At 33.0% G+C, this 15,602-nt stretch overlaps 1 protein-coding gene across 2 annotated transcripts; it reads left to right on the top strand.

The window, feature by feature from the left end:
- Window positions 1-39: 39 nt before the first annotated feature.
- On the top strand, window positions 40-14,696 carry LOC129790187 (ATP-binding cassette sub-family G member 1). Of its 2 annotated transcripts, XM_055827566.1 has the most exons (7): window positions 40-674; window positions 6,079-6,209; window positions 9,302-9,419; window positions 10,195-10,384; window positions 11,470-12,460; window positions 12,528-12,628; window positions 13,570-14,696. In XM_055827566.1, exons 1-7 carry the CDS (start codon window positions 637-639, stop codon window positions 14,068-14,070), a joined length of 2,070 nt encoding a protein of 689 aa, XP_055683541.1. In that variant the 5' UTR covers window positions 40-636; the 3' UTR covers window positions 14,071-14,696. The 2 variants fall into 2 exon arrangements, with proteins under 2 accessions (XP_055683541.1, XP_055683540.1); XM_055827565.1 differs by lacking the exon at window positions 40-674 and having other exon boundaries at window positions 4,812-6,209.
- Window positions 14,697-15,602: the final 906 nt, after the last annotated feature.

Raw genomic sequence — 15,602 nt, 5'->3', positions numbered from 1 at the left:
ATACATGCTTGAACCTCTGGAACAATGTCGTGCTTGTCGTTCATTGTGGCTTCTCTCTCTCATGTTGCACTTACACAAAACTGATCTTAATCCCTCAATCGAGTTTTTTTTTCATTTAATAGAGTGTGAGCGAGACAGTAGAGTCTTGAGAAATACCAAACGCGGGGCTCTTCAGAAAGCATTCGGATTTGTACTGCTCTATTCGTGTCTCAGCGCTCAGTCGAGTTGGATCACTTAGCAAATCACGCAGCCGCGTTTTGAAGAGCCAATCACTTAATCAAGTAGTGATCAATCTCACGAAGACAGTGCCACGTGAAGCAAGTCCTTGATTTTTCTCGTTTGCGTATATGAAGTTGTTGCGGGAAATCCGGGAGGGTGTTTTGTGAGAAAAGTTCTGGAACCGGCTCTCTAGGGTAGAGTCGATGATGCAATTAAAAGTTTAATTTTAAATCAGTTAGTGGCTGGAAAAGTGGAGTGGAAATTTTCAATTGCATAACCTTCTCCAGTAAATAGTGAAAATTTTTTGCTGCGTTGTATTTGTGCATTGGATTTAATGACCATTTGATACATTGAAAATTTTAGTCCTCTAAATTGAATTTTTTTCTTTTGAGTGATTCAGAATAAAGCATTAGTACGATGGAGAAAGACAGTGCTTGTATTTTGAATAACAATATGTAAGTTTCTACTTAAATAATATTTACTTTTACAATTAACAAGGTTCCCCAAAGACACTCTCCTCAATTCCATCAAATATTTTAGTTGAAAAAAAGCTCAAAATGCAAATGACAAAAAATCAACAGAAATTTGTTTTTTCGCCAACACGAAATTCTTCCTCGATTGATGTGCTACTGAATTGCTTAAGCTGAAATGGTTTTTGAGTTTTCCGTGCTTTTTTCATTCTCATTGAGAATGTAAAAAAAAGATCACACTTCCATTCTGTCAGCATATATAGTGATTTGCCTCGACCTGAGATAAACTCTTGGCTCAGCCCCTCTTATCGTTTTCGATGTTATTAACACACTTTGGATGCTGTTTCAATGGGATTCATATTGCTCGCAATTGCTAACAGATCACAACTTAATCTTTGATCTTCTAGAAATGTTCAAAGTTTTTTTTTCTGGCTTCTTGTGTTTTCACCAAATCTCTCTTGGATCCCCTTTCACTCATCGCAACACATCGCCAATATATTTTGGAAAGTTCCCTATAAAAGTACTTTTTCGTCTTCGACACGCATTGAAAGCAAGAAAAAAAAACTTTTTGTTGGATTAGATGACTTCATGGATCACATAAAATGCGTGTTAATGCACCAAAACCGGCTTCAAAATCAATCAACCTTCCCCGAAAAATATTTGTCGTCTTGAAGACGGTAGTTTAACGAAAAAAAAACACATATACTCCGAAAATGGCTGACGCTTTTATTTACATATCAAGGGCATTTTAATTAGCAGTTTTAGCTGTATTTTATAGCTTTCAGCAGTCTGAGATTTTTATAAAGAAAAACTATTTTTATAAAAAAAAACGATTTATTCATTTATTCGATTTGAAAATAATTTTAACAAAAATTTATAAAGTTTAATTCGATAGTAAAGTTAGTAAACCTTAGATTATTAAAGGAAAATTGAGCTGGAAATCTAATGAAAAAACAAAGAGAAAAAAAACCTAATTTGTTAACTAATTAACTACCTTTTATTTAACAAGAAATGTAGGTACATAAAAAAATAAAAACAATAGGTAATAAATAGAAAAGCGCAGCTAATTTAGTATTATTAGTTTTATTTTTAAGAGAAAATTCTCATATTCCGTGGAGGCGCCTGGTGGATTCAACTGAATTATTCTTGTTTCATACGACATATGCTTCATGCGCATTTAAAAGCTTTGAAATTAAATAGAAATAACAGCCCAACATTCCATCGTGAAGAATTCTTCAAAGAATAGTGAAAACATACATGATTCTCAACGATATTGAATCTCATTAAATTCTTTAGAGCGATTTTTATTCTAAAAAAATTTAATTGAAAAAAAAACTTTTTTGATATATATTTTATAGACAACTAAGTAATTAATATGTCAAGGTATTGCAAATTGAATGCATCCTTCAACCTCTTCAAATGAAATCCCTTTTATCTGATACTTTTGCCATCAATCATCAATAACTTTTAAAATGTTTTAATGAAAGCTTGAGGCATGAGGTCAAGTAATATGAAAAAAAAATACTAAACCGGACTAGACTGGTCTAAGAAAATAATTGTAGATCAAGATTGAGATTTGAAGAAATACCATAGAGAGTCCAAGAAGTAGCAGAGAAGGAATTGCATTTAAGAATATATGGGATAAAATGCCTTATAGGAAAGCCATTTCAAAATACATTATATATAATGGATACCTTGAATTCAAATAGCTTTCAAATAATTACTAGATAGTGACTTCAATAGCCTGTATGTAGAAATTTTCTCACTCACACAATTTTCATGCAATTAAATTAATTTTCTTCTACAGCTAGTCAGTGCAGTGTTTTAGAATTCCTTCAAGTTATTCTCATTAAATTCTGGATTCTTCGAAGGGAAAAGTTATGTAAAAAATATATAGGCACATAATTTGCGATTTACACCTGTATGTATGTATATTTGTGTGTCATTGTGCAAATCAGTTACACCAAAGAGGAAGCCACTCAGGCGAAAACTCATTTGAGCGGAAAGTCCTTCAGATAATTCATCACTCTCATTTTTTTTTTTTCGTAGAAAATATGTTTTCTTTTTCAACACTGCTAAGGTTGAGTTAGTAGTGTGACGTCATAATTTTCAATGAAGTTTGCAAGAGCAACAAGTCTGAGATTGCATAAGATTCGATAGATAGCTTTTCCAAAGAGGTTCTCTCTGTAAGACACCAGCAGCAATCTGTAAAGTGAATAACGTGAGGTCACTCCTCTCACGAGTTGTTGGCTGAAGTATTTTCCAAGATAAAAATCACTGAACTTTGGAATTACTTTGTACGATTGATGACATTTTAATGGGAATTCAGACCAATAATCACATTCCTAAAGTCTTTGAAAATTTTGCGCGAGAGGCTTATCAATCAAACTTTGAATCTCTTCTCCAGAATACTACTACTAGCACGCGAAAACCAGCAGAAAATTGAAAACATACATATGAAGACACAAGAGGTTTCGGTGTGGGTTATTTATAAAGAACAGCTGCGGTGTAAATAAATACCACAGAAAAAAAAAATAACCAACACAAAACGTTGCATACTCAAGCAAATATATGTATGTACATAAGTCGATGTACAAAATGAAAATTTTCTACTTATTTCTTTGTGACATATTTTCTGAATGGAAATTTTCCAGCCCCTCGAGATATTTTTTTAGGGAATAACCATCGATTGATTTTGAGGTGGTTAGAGGAAATTTTTTTTTCAATACTTTTTCTCCTATATTTACATACAGAACCTATACAATATCTACCATCGATTTCCACACGGGATTTTCCCACTAAAATACTACGATATATTTACAGGCACACATCGTTGTGTACAGATGCAAGCACAAGATTAGACACATTTTGATTACATTCACTTTGAAGTAACTTTGAACGAGCATCCAGTTTGTCAGGAAAGTGAATGTTTCGCAATGAACTTGAATGTACTGACCTCATAAATTAAAATCCATCCATGTTGAAAATATACCAATTATCCTAAAGATCTCTTTTGCAGCAATGAAATGCGGAACTTAGATTAGTATCGAAAATAAAATGGAAGCACTACTGTCCAATTCATTGACCTTTCGTTCTCATTTCCTCGTCTGCTTACTTCGGATCATATATTAATTTAAGTGAACTACAAGCAGGTAATTAAACACTAGATTGCATTAAGTACATTTAATATCAAATTGATAAGTATTTCAATTTTTTTCAACTCCTTCAGATAGAAATAGCTAATTCGTGAATTTCTGATTAATGAAAAAGTCGTTTTCTTTTTTTCCCTTGTCGACACTTGTTAAAAATAATGTAGATATGTAATTCATAAAACTATGATTCACAGTTTTATATGTATAATAATCATATTACGAAACTGATATGAATGAATGGCAAAGTAAAATATTTTTACTATAGTTTTTTATCTTTTAGTGTTTAGGAATTTATAATAGATTTTTATAAATAATAAAACTACGCTTAAACTTTCTTATTTATTTATTTAATTTTATTTCATTAGGTGCTTTTTTTCATTTCACAAAAAACTTTCTTAAACTAGGCTCTAGTCTTTTAAGCTTTGATTATTTTTTTTAATGAGGCCTAAATAGTTCAGGCTAGGTCTAACAAGGGAAGGTTATACATTTAAGAGCGCGGAATGGCTTGAAATTTTCACCAAATATTCTTTACAATGTATAAAAACCCTGTGCCAAGGCTTTTTTTCTACAGATCCGTAGTTTAATAGTTATAATTAATTAAATTTTCCCATATAAAAGTCATTTTGGGAGAGCAAAGCGCTCGAGAGAAACGCAAGAGAGAGAACTGCGCGCGCGTCTGTGTGAGTGAGTAGTGGTAAGTAGCGAGCGCACGGGCAAAGAACTGCTCACTACTACTCACTCACACAGACGCGCGCGCAGTTCTCTCTCTTGCGTTTCTCTGGAGCGCTTTGCTCTCCCAAAATGAATTTTATATGGGAAAATTTAATTAATTATAACTATTAAACTACGGATCTGTAGAAAAAAAGCCTTGGCACAGGGTTTTTATACATTGTAAAGAATATTTGGTGAAAATTTCAAGCCATTCCGCGCTCTTAAATGTATAACCTTCCCTTGTAAGTAAGTTTTCTAAACAAGACTTTAATTTTTCAAGCTAGATCTAAGATTAAGAGGTCGAATTTAATTTTTTAACGGGCAGACAGTAAGTTTTTAAACTAGGTTGAACTGATTAGACCAAAAAAGCCTGACCTTAAAAAAAAAAACTTAAGTTCGGCCTAGATAAGCAAGTTTGAACCTAAGCCTAGTTCAAAGAACTTCAGCCTGACTAAGCTGAAATTAATTGTGATTTTCACCCAATGAATAAAAAGATGCAGCTGATTTAGTAAAGCTGTTTAGTCTAGTTTAAATAAAATTTATTCTATTATTAAGAGAAAATTATTATATTTCATGGAGGCGCCTGGTGGCTTCAGCTGAATTTTTCTTCGGCATTTTTTTAATTGCTGTAAATGTGAAATCTCTGGATTTGGAATAAAAATCTTTATTAAGTCAAAATTAAGCATGTTGATAAAACATAAAAACTAAGGTAATGGAATACATAATTACTCATAAAATAAAGTATTAAAGATCAAATTCACTCTGGAAAAAAAATTCAAAAAATCATCAGTAGTCAGGTTGTTCATGGAATTATTGTAGCCTCTGTGGTTCTTCACGATATTCTTTGTTGACTTGGCGTGCATGGTGTAGTGAATAAACATAATGTAGTATAAAATTAATTCTCAATCACCACACATGGATGGCAATTCAATGTATTCGGGGGTTTATGCTTGTGGGGAAAAATACATGGCGCGTGTGTTTGTCACCATTATTCTTCAAAGTAGTGTCGGGCAAGTAGCCAGTTGAACTCACAGCCGAGTAGCAACGACAGTGTCGACTTTGGATACTCCGCGATACTCATTTTCATTTCCAGTCCCATTTCCACCACAATTTTAGTTGTGTTTTGGCAGCAGTTGGACTCGGAAGGCTGCCGTGCTTCACCTTAAGTTCTTCTCTGAGTATTTGTGTTCTTTTTTTTGGGGCTTTGTCACTGTCCTAAGGTTTTGTTGTACTGAGTGCTCTTTATCGACGTGCCTTATCGGTTTTTAATAGAGAGCTTATATAGGAAAGAACACTGAAGACGGGGAATTTTGCCTCATTAGACACTTGTGTGTTCAGTGGAGTGCACGATATTCTGTTGTTGGGAGTGTTGATAGGAAAAGAACATTCCTATTGAATTTAAATTTAAACAAAAAATAAATAAATACCTCAAGCACAAATCAATCGAGGAAGTTGGACTAAAATTTGGAAATAAAGATGGTTGAAGAGGATATAGCTACGAATAATCTTCTTCCTGATTCTGACAGGAAAAGTGGGGCTGTAAAGCTGCAGATTGTTCCGAGTCAACCGAAAACATTGTCTCATCTACCGCATCGTCCAGCCGTGGATTTGGCCTTCGAGAACCTCACCTATCGCGTTAAGGAGGGCAGAAAAAGCAGTAAGTGCCACTTTCCATCATTACCACATTTGTTATTTTTTTTAAAACAATATAATGGGTATATAGATGTACAAAAGGAGCAAGTGAAGAAATTGAAAGCACAAAGATTGTCGAACAAAGAAAATATTTTCCTATCTCATTTTTGCACAGAGTGGTGCACATTATTGCAAAGATTATCATTATCTGCTAGGAGAGCTTCACACAACGAGCTTATAGACGGGAAAATGTGTGATTGTGTGCAAACATTACCTTGAAAAGACGCTGCAAACAGCAACTAAACTACACTAAAGGCAAAAAACATATTTCTTATATGATTTACACAATCTTTGCAAAAGGTATCTTTTTTATTGGATTTTTTTGCCTTCTTATATGTCTATATCATACAATATTTCGTGTTTTAAATCGTGGGCAAAAAAATCTTTAATTGGTATGCTTAAGCAAAAAAAAACATTCATTATAAGTTCTTGAAAGCTCAAGCTAGTATACCTGTGAGAACCAATGGAAATCTTAATTTTATAGAACCTTGTAGATGCGCAAGTTATTTGTTTTCTTGGTTTTCTTTAATAATATTTTGTGAAACTTTCTTAACTTTTAAAGGAAAAATGTTATTAAACATGCATAAACAACGCAGAGGTCTTTTAGAACTTATAGTTTTTTTTTTGAAACTTTCTGATGAGCTTTAAAAGTTTCTCATGTCAAAAGGTATGAAAAGTAGTTTTTACAACTTTAATTCTTTGAGCTTCTTCGTCATGTTGGTGTGTTCTAAAACGAGTTTATTTACTGGGTAGTATAATAATAAAAATGAAAAAATAAAATAAAAGTGAAATAAGTTCAAAACGAACTTGCTAAGCTCACAGCTAAAAACAAAGTTTTTTTTTTCTATTCGCGATCGTACGCAGAGGGTACAAGGAAGAGCGGGATGGGAAGAATTCAAGACATGCAATAATTGCTGGCCCGATTGCTCAAGAATATTTTCTGTTCTTCACTTCGTTCGTCGATTAACTTTTTTTTTGCACAATCATTCATTTTCCTGGACTTTGTGTCTCGCGCTTAAAGCCATAATGGCTTTTGGTTATACATACTTTACGAAAGCGACGAAGAAAGAGATGCTCAAGTTTGAGGAAGTAAAAAATAAGAAGCCCATAACCGGAAAGATTTAAAGACACACGAGGAGAAAAACAAGAGGTAATGTCTTGGGTCACAAAAAAATCGCTCAATGTCAACGAGAAATTGCAAACACCTCAGAAAAATGTTTCAGCATCTTATTTTGCGTCAAAATTTCTTATCTACCAAACTATAAAGCTCCATGAAAGAAAAAAAAAACCTGCCTTTGAAGATCATTCGAATGTGAAAACTGGATTTGTAATATTTTCAATGAATAGGAAAAAATGAAACTCAACTTGTAGGTACCTACTCTCATACTTGTGAGTGTCGTTTTATTTCCTCAAATGAAATACTACCATGCGGAGTTATAATAAGGAATTACTTTGTTAATTTCCTCAACTTCTCCTTTGTTGACAAGGAAGAAACGTTTAAACATAAAATGGGTGTATAAAGTGTGAGGTTAATATATTATAAAAGAGAATATGAGAGTTCACAATGTGTCCAAAACACTTGTGCGGGGGACTTTGGGTTAATTGGACGAATAGAGTGGGAAAGTGGATTATCAAATGATATTAAGCAAATTAAATTGCATTAAACTGTGAGAATGGGTACCAGCACGAGTTTACATGCTCCATCAAATGTTTATCACTCACAATGTGATATATTGGATCAAAACTGCTATTAAATGTAATTCACACTCGGTTGAATAATATGAAAATACATATCCCACGAGACATTGAACGTATCTCTCTTTGCACACGGAAAACAAAGACTGATTGAGTACACAAGATCAACACTCATGGTGCCTGCAAGCGGTTCATGTCAATGATCTTCATACTCCAGTATTTTTTTTATTTCACATAAGAAAACATACTCGTTTGTTTAAATTGTCTGTGATCTGCTTTTTAAAAAATTTGTCGCAATTTTCACTTAAATTTGCATTTCTTTCTTTATCATAGCTGAAAGAAAGCTAAAATAATGGCGTAAAAACTTTCAATTTTTAACTTAAAAAAAGTTCAAAGCATAAGTTACTTACTGATGGGTAGAAAAAGGAATTTTAATTAATTTACCTAAATTTTATGACTCACAATTTGTTCTGCTTGTTTTTGTAATTGTCAATTTTAATTCAATTTTAATGGGTTTTATTTATTCTCCAGTGTTGTTATAACCGTCTTACTTATGTTATTTTCTTGTGAAAAATAATTACTTAACTCTCAATTTTTGTAATCACCTCTAAAATACATAATTGATGAGCAAAAATTAAAACTAAAAGACTAAAAAATGTAGGACAGTTCTTTTAGCTTTATAAAGAAAGTAAAATTAATGAAAAAGAAAAAAAATGTTCTTTATTCTTTACAAAAATTTTCCTAAAAATTTCCTTTTCAATTAATTTTTTTTTAAAATAATTTTGTTACCTACAATGTACGGAAATATTATATAAGTAACATAATAAGTACATAGGATTACAAACTATATAGCGATGATTGAACTCTTTATTTCTCACAGAATGAACACCGTCTGGAAATTCTATCATTTCCTAGATAAAATAAAATGTCTTATCATTTCCACATTTACCTTTCCACGTGCTATCAAAATTTTTTTTTTTAAAATCGTTATCAAATGGGCAAAGACTGAGGTAAATCTTGCAACTGTAATATACATGTAATTATAGGCAGAATTTTCCTTTTTAGCTGCTCTAAAAAACCAATAATTCGTTAAACATAGATACATTCTCTTACGTGTACATAATTATTAATGTTATCTGTAAGCTGCTCAAAAGTGTGATTGCGTGTCCAATGGCGTTTGTATGTCAAGGGAGACGAAACGCTCACACCTGTATTTAGTAATTTAACTTGTAAACTGCATCACACAGTGTCACATAGATTGAATCTTTTAGTAGATTTTAAACACAACTTTATTGTTTACTATAAATGAGTTATAAAATATGCATTGTCACTGATGGGATGTTCTTGTGCGTGTCATTGCAGATGCCAAAGTCATCCTCAAGGAGGTCAGCGGAAGGCTGCGTTCGAAGGAGCTTACTGCCATTATGGGACCGTCAGGTGCAGGAAAAAGCACCCTTCTAAATATTCTCTCAGGCTACAAGTGAGTTTGCTAGTCTCTTTCATGACTGCTCTCCCCTTTGTCCCCTTTTTGTGAAAAACATCCTGCTAATCTGTTATTATAGAGAGATATTGCGTGATCGTCTCTGAAAGCTTTGAAGATTTTTTTCCCACAATTATTCCACCTATTGCCACATGAATGGGAGTTTTTCTCTAACATATAGCTGAGAAGAACGTAGAATTTGCAAAAGTCTCGGCGCCTTGATTGCTACGCACATATAGCATCATAAACATGCGTCCTTCAAACAACTTAGGTGGGCATTAAAAATTAAACCCGATAGTTTAGCAAAGCATTTCAATCATTCCTTTTGCCTGATCGCGTAATGACCGTTTTTTCTTCTGTTGGTATTAAAGAGTCGTATAAAATGCCCGATTGAAAAGCCATGTTCTCCGCGGGCACCAGTGAGAGGCATATCGCGATAAGAACATGCAATGGTAGGGGATTCCTTATCATATTGTCACACTGGGGGTTTTATCGCCTTAAATAAACTGGTGGTGTTTTGATGGACAAAATCAACTATACACCCTTATCTCATGTGACTAACTCCATTCCGCCTCGAAACAAAGAGCACCCAACACAACGACGTCACCCCGATAGCACTTGATGAACTTTGTTCACCAGTGGAATTCTCTCTTCTAGTCGATCAATTCTCTGTCCTTCGCGTACATAAAGCGTACTAACTTTTGCCCCCGGATGCATACATACATACATATGTATGTACATGACTCAAATCACTCAAATGCACAAACTCTTGCAGAACAACAAATATCGAGGGATCAATTACGATGAATGGCAAGGAGCGCAATTTGAGCCTCTTCAGAAAATACTCCGCCTACATTATGCAAGATAATCAGCTTCATGCTAATTTAACCGTTGAGGAAGCCATGACAGTGGCAGCAAACTTGAAACTCAGCTCCAAGAAATCCAAAACGGAAAAGAGCCTTGTGGTAAGTTTAATTTAAAAAAAAATCTATTTAGGAAACTAAGGAGAAGTTCTAAAATCAAAGTTAATTGTGATCTTAATAGGAGAAACTACAGTCCCTTGATCAAAATTACGCAAAGATCCTTAGAAAAAATATTTTGTGTTGAACAATTGAAATATTTTTTCCTTGTGGAAATCGATCAAGAGGCTGATATCTGTCAGTCAATTACAGATTTTGGTTATCTTAGAATACTTTGTATAAGGAATGAATAAAACTTTCAAGAAAAAAAATCTTCACAGAAGACTGAAAATATTTTTTTAAGGGTTTTTTTGCATTATTTTTGGTCTTTAAAGTTCCGGCATATCTGTTATCTTGATGGATTAGAATTTGTCTAGCTCTTTAAAAAAAAACGATTTTCGTTACCTACCGTACTCTATAAAATATATTGGAGTGAATAGATTGTTTCTGTTTGACAAGATTTTAAGAAATTATTGGGAGCTTCGAAGCTTTAGAACTTATTACAATAATAAAGCATTTTAAAACGAAGCAGTTTTTTCGTAAATTCGGTTTTATTTTAGATATTCAAAGCTTCGGAAAGTTTGATTTTGTGAAGCCCTATAATTTCTAGTAGGTACCTACCCAGTAAATAATCCAAGTTGCCTGATTGATCTTATACTTTTAATACTTTTGTAATTATTAGAATCTTTTACATCAGCCTGCAAGAAAAGTATGATTTTTTTCTCTTCCAATTATTAGGAATATAGAAAATTTTTTCTTTGTAAGAAAAGAATCAGTAAATTATATTTTAGAACTCCTAATGTAATTTTAATTCAAATTCTGGTGGCTTAAAATTTATAATTCAATTCGAATTAGTCATTTTTTTCTCATGCCAATATTTATGTTATTGCTTTTGCAAGTCACTACCATAAGACAGGCTAATTTATTTGCTGAGACACCGACAAAATATATGTATAGACTGCTCTGAAAGCAGCTTCTTTATAAAAGATTGAAAATCCGTTTAAATATCACATGGAAATAAAATAAATATTTGCAGCTTAAATATTAAAACTTGATGACTAAAGCTCTGTCTTTCTGTATTTTCTCATTAGATACGCGAGATTCTGGACACGCTGGGTCTTCAAGATCATCGTACTACGATGACGCGAAATTTATCTGGGGGGCAAAAGAAGCGACTCTCAATTGCCCTGGAGTTGGTCAACAACCCACCTGTGATGTTTTTCGACGAACCCACAAGTGGCTTAGATAGTTCTACATGTTTCCAGTGCATCAACCTGTTGAAGATGCTGGCACGAGGCGGTAGGACGATCATCTGTACAATCCATCAGCCTTCTGCTCGACTTTTCGAGATGTTCGATCAATTGTACACCCTCGCAGATGGGCAGTGCGTGTACCAAGGAAGTACAAAGCAGCTTGTCCCATTCCTGAGCACGCTGGGCTTAGAATGCCCAAGTTACCACAATCCAGCTAGTTATGTGATTGAGGTATCATGCGGAGAGCACGGAGATCATACGAGGAAGCTGGTTAGTGGCATTCTCAATGGGAAAAGGGATATTCGAACAGAATTGGATTTTATTGATCGAAAGAATGACGCTTCGAGTGCACTAGTGAAGGTGCATACAAAGAAGAATGTTAATAAAAACGACGTCCAGAATGTTGGAGAGAAATTCGCGGAGAACCTCAATGCTAATGGCAATGGGGTGATAAAAACAAATATTAACAACGATATTGCCAAAGAGAGCACAACTGTTTCCATTCCAATTGACATTGACAAAGAGCTCGATGTGAACTCAGCTTTACTCCCTGATGAGATGTTGGAAGCTACGGAGAATCCTGCGAGATATGCAACAACGATGTTCCATCAATTTTGGGTAGTATTAAAGAGAACCCTCCTCTTCAGTCGAAGAGATTGGACTTTGATGTACCTGCGTCTCTTTGCGCACGTTATGGTTGGATTTCTAATTGGAGCTCTCTACTATGATATTGGAAATGATGGAGCAAAAGTACTCAGCAATCTTGGTTTCCTCTTTTTCAACATGCTTTTCCTCATGTACACCTCAATGACCATCACCATTCTTTCTTGTAAGTTTGTAAAATTTCTTCTTTTTTTATTTCTTAAAATTAATCTTATAAATTTTCTATATTTCAGTCCCATTGGAAATGCCGGTTCTATTGAAGGAGAACTTCAACCGTTGGTACTCACTACGATCTTACTACATGGCAATCACCATCTCAGATATACCATTCCAGGTAATTCTTTTTAGCAAAATATATAGTCTTACCTTTGATTTCGTCTTTAACCCAGATAAGATTTTTCAAGGAAATTTTTGAAATTTTCCCAAAATCTTATTCCAAAACTTTCCAGAAAAGTTATTTCTAACCTGGAATTATAATTTCACGTAAGAAGTTCTAGAGATTTTCCTTTCGCCGAATTTATTTGAATTTTGTGAAAATAACATTTTAAACACTCAAAATTAAGAAAATAAAATTTCTGGAAAATCTGGGTTAAAGAAAAATCGGATAGGATGTTCTTTTGCATTCCAATTTACCTTTTTTTTTTCAATTACTTATTTTCACCCTATCGTCAATAAAGATCACCAGATGATCATTTCAAAATATGAAAAACAGATCACAAATTAACTACTTTAAGTACACAAATACGTACGTGGTGTAATAAGGAAGTTCAAGTAGTGTTGCAAAAGTCAAAAGTCAATGTGATGGACTTTATGAGTTTTTAATAAATAAAAGTTATTTTGCAAGTAAATTCCTTATCGTAGCTTCTTTTACGAGCATGGCATACTTTTCTCCTATTCTTTGTGCTTTTTGTGACTCAATGCCATGGAATGATAAGAAAAGGGTTCTGCACAGATTATGGAAAATTTTATTTTCTTATTTTCAAATAACGTCTGAACAAGAAAAACAAATTAATTAATCTATAATTTATTTTAATTTTAGAAAAGTTTAAGAGCTCTAGAGCAGATTTTTTTTTCAAAAAAAAAAAAAGAAAAGAAAGTTATTTTATATTATTTAAATAAATAATAGGAAATCATCAATAAACAAATTTATTAAAAGTTTATATAAATTAAAAAAAATGCTAAACATCTTTCTAATAGAACATCAAAGAATTCTTTTTGGGAAATATTGAAAATTTTAAAGTTCTGAACTAACAAATTTTTTTGTCATTTTTTCAGGCAATCTTCTGTGTAATCTACGTATCGATTGTCTACTACTTCACATCACAGCCATTTGAGATGTTTAGGTTTGCAATGTTCCTTACGTCTTGCCTCCTGATCTCATTTGTGGCGCAGAGTGTTGGTCTTGTGGTTGGTGCTGCTATGAATGTCCAAAATGGAGTATTTTTGGCTCCAGTCATGTCTGTGCCTTTCCTCCTCTTCTCCGGCTTCTTCGTTAGCTTTGACGCTATTCCCGTCTACCTGCGATGGATCACCTACCTCTCCTACATTCGCTATGGTTTCGAGGGTACTGCTCTTGCTACATACGGATACAACCGAGAGAAGCTAAAGTGCTACCAAACTTACTGTCACTTCAAATCTCCAACAACTACTCTTGAGGAATTGGACATGTTGGATGCAAATTTCACCTTAGACATTGTGGCTCTACTTGTTATCTTCTTGGTGCTCAGGGTGGCTGCCTTCCTCTTCCTGCGATGGAAGCTGCGAACTGCACGATAGAATACTCAATTCTATCACTTTTTTTTGCAATAAATCGGACATTATCCGTAAAATCAGGTTCATTGTTAAATCAACTATATAGTTACTCTCTTTAACAGTAACAAAAAACGCAATTGTTAGTTGTTTAAGTACTTATTTAAGGAGCACCATTTACACTTTTTTTTTGCAAGTTTTCCTCAAAGCTTTAAGCTTATTGCAGCAAGATGTCAAAATAAACAATTTGAATTCGGAACACAGGATATGTTAGTGGTAAATATAATACAATTTAGTGAATTTTGAGGAAAAAAATAAATGAAGAAAAAATATTAAATTGAAGGGCTGTGATTACATTCGACAGTGTACGATTATTTGCAAATTCAATCAAGGGGAACTTCATGACTTGCCAATAGCAGCAGTAAATATGAATTTTGAATAAGGAAGTACAGAGGATGAAGCTCTCTGTGAAATAAAATATTATCAACGTGGCAAAAGGGCTTTATTCTTAAAAGAAAATATTTTTATCAAGATTTTTCTCTTTGCAGTACTGGAAAAATATCTACCTACTAGTATATTTATGGTAAAAATGTTTTAACATGTGGATTGATTGGAATATTATATTAAGGAGATGTTTCCGAAGTAAAACAAAATTTTTATTACTAATTTAAGCAAGAAAAAAAAGTTGTTAAAGGGGCCAATTTTGTTCTATGTATAATAGTATCACAATGAATTTTTGTATTTTTAATATACACTACGTGGAAGAATGTTCAAGGAAAAAAAAGAGTTAAAATAAATTTTGAAAAAAAAATAGATTCTTTTTCCATCTCGGAATTATAACATTGTTTTGGGTAAGTATAATTGGATAATTTCTATGATAGTTTCATCACTTTGAAATACCTGAAAGGCAATGAATTCAAATTACAATATTTCTGCCTTTTACATAATTTTATGAGACGATATCGACATCAAATTGAATAAATTGTTCCGGAAAGCTATCTCTGAATTTTGAATTATTTATCTACGTGGTTGATAGATATGAAAAATACCTTTTCTTTAGGATTTTTCATTAAGATTCAAAGCAATATTTATGGAACAGAAAAGCTTCATTCTTCCCAATTAAAGTTGATAATTCATTTCGAGTTAGATAATTATAATATTTCTCAGACTTCCCAGAACTTAATACAATTATTATGTATTCTCCAGGGACATTTTTACAATATAATTTCAGACTTATTAAAAGAAAAATAAAATTATATATTAATCTGTATATAATTTTATACCAAGGGGTACGTAAGTAGTGAATTTGAAAGAAATAATTTAAAAGAAATTCGTTGCTTCGGTCATTTCAGACTCACAAACCATAGATTGCTGATTTTTTTTCATAGGTTAGGTATGTAATTTTGAAATTTGGTTTTAAATTGTAATTGTTGCGCATCAACATGGTGACACTATAAAAATATTATGGATGGATAAACACGTTCGCGGTTAATAGTTCAAGGTTAATAACAGAAATATTTTTAAAAAATATATGAAATATAAACCAAACCTCTAAATGG

The sequence above is a fragment of the Lutzomyia longipalpis genome, chromosome 2, assembly GCF_024334085.1.
Source record: "Lutzomyia longipalpis isolate SR_M1_2022 chromosome 2, ASM2433408v1".
Taxonomy (NCBI): domain Eukaryota; kingdom Metazoa; phylum Arthropoda; class Insecta; order Diptera; family Psychodidae; genus Lutzomyia; species Lutzomyia longipalpis.
The sequence above is the reverse complement of the archived record's forward strand: the minus strand, read 5'-3'. Positions and strand labels throughout refer to the sequence as shown.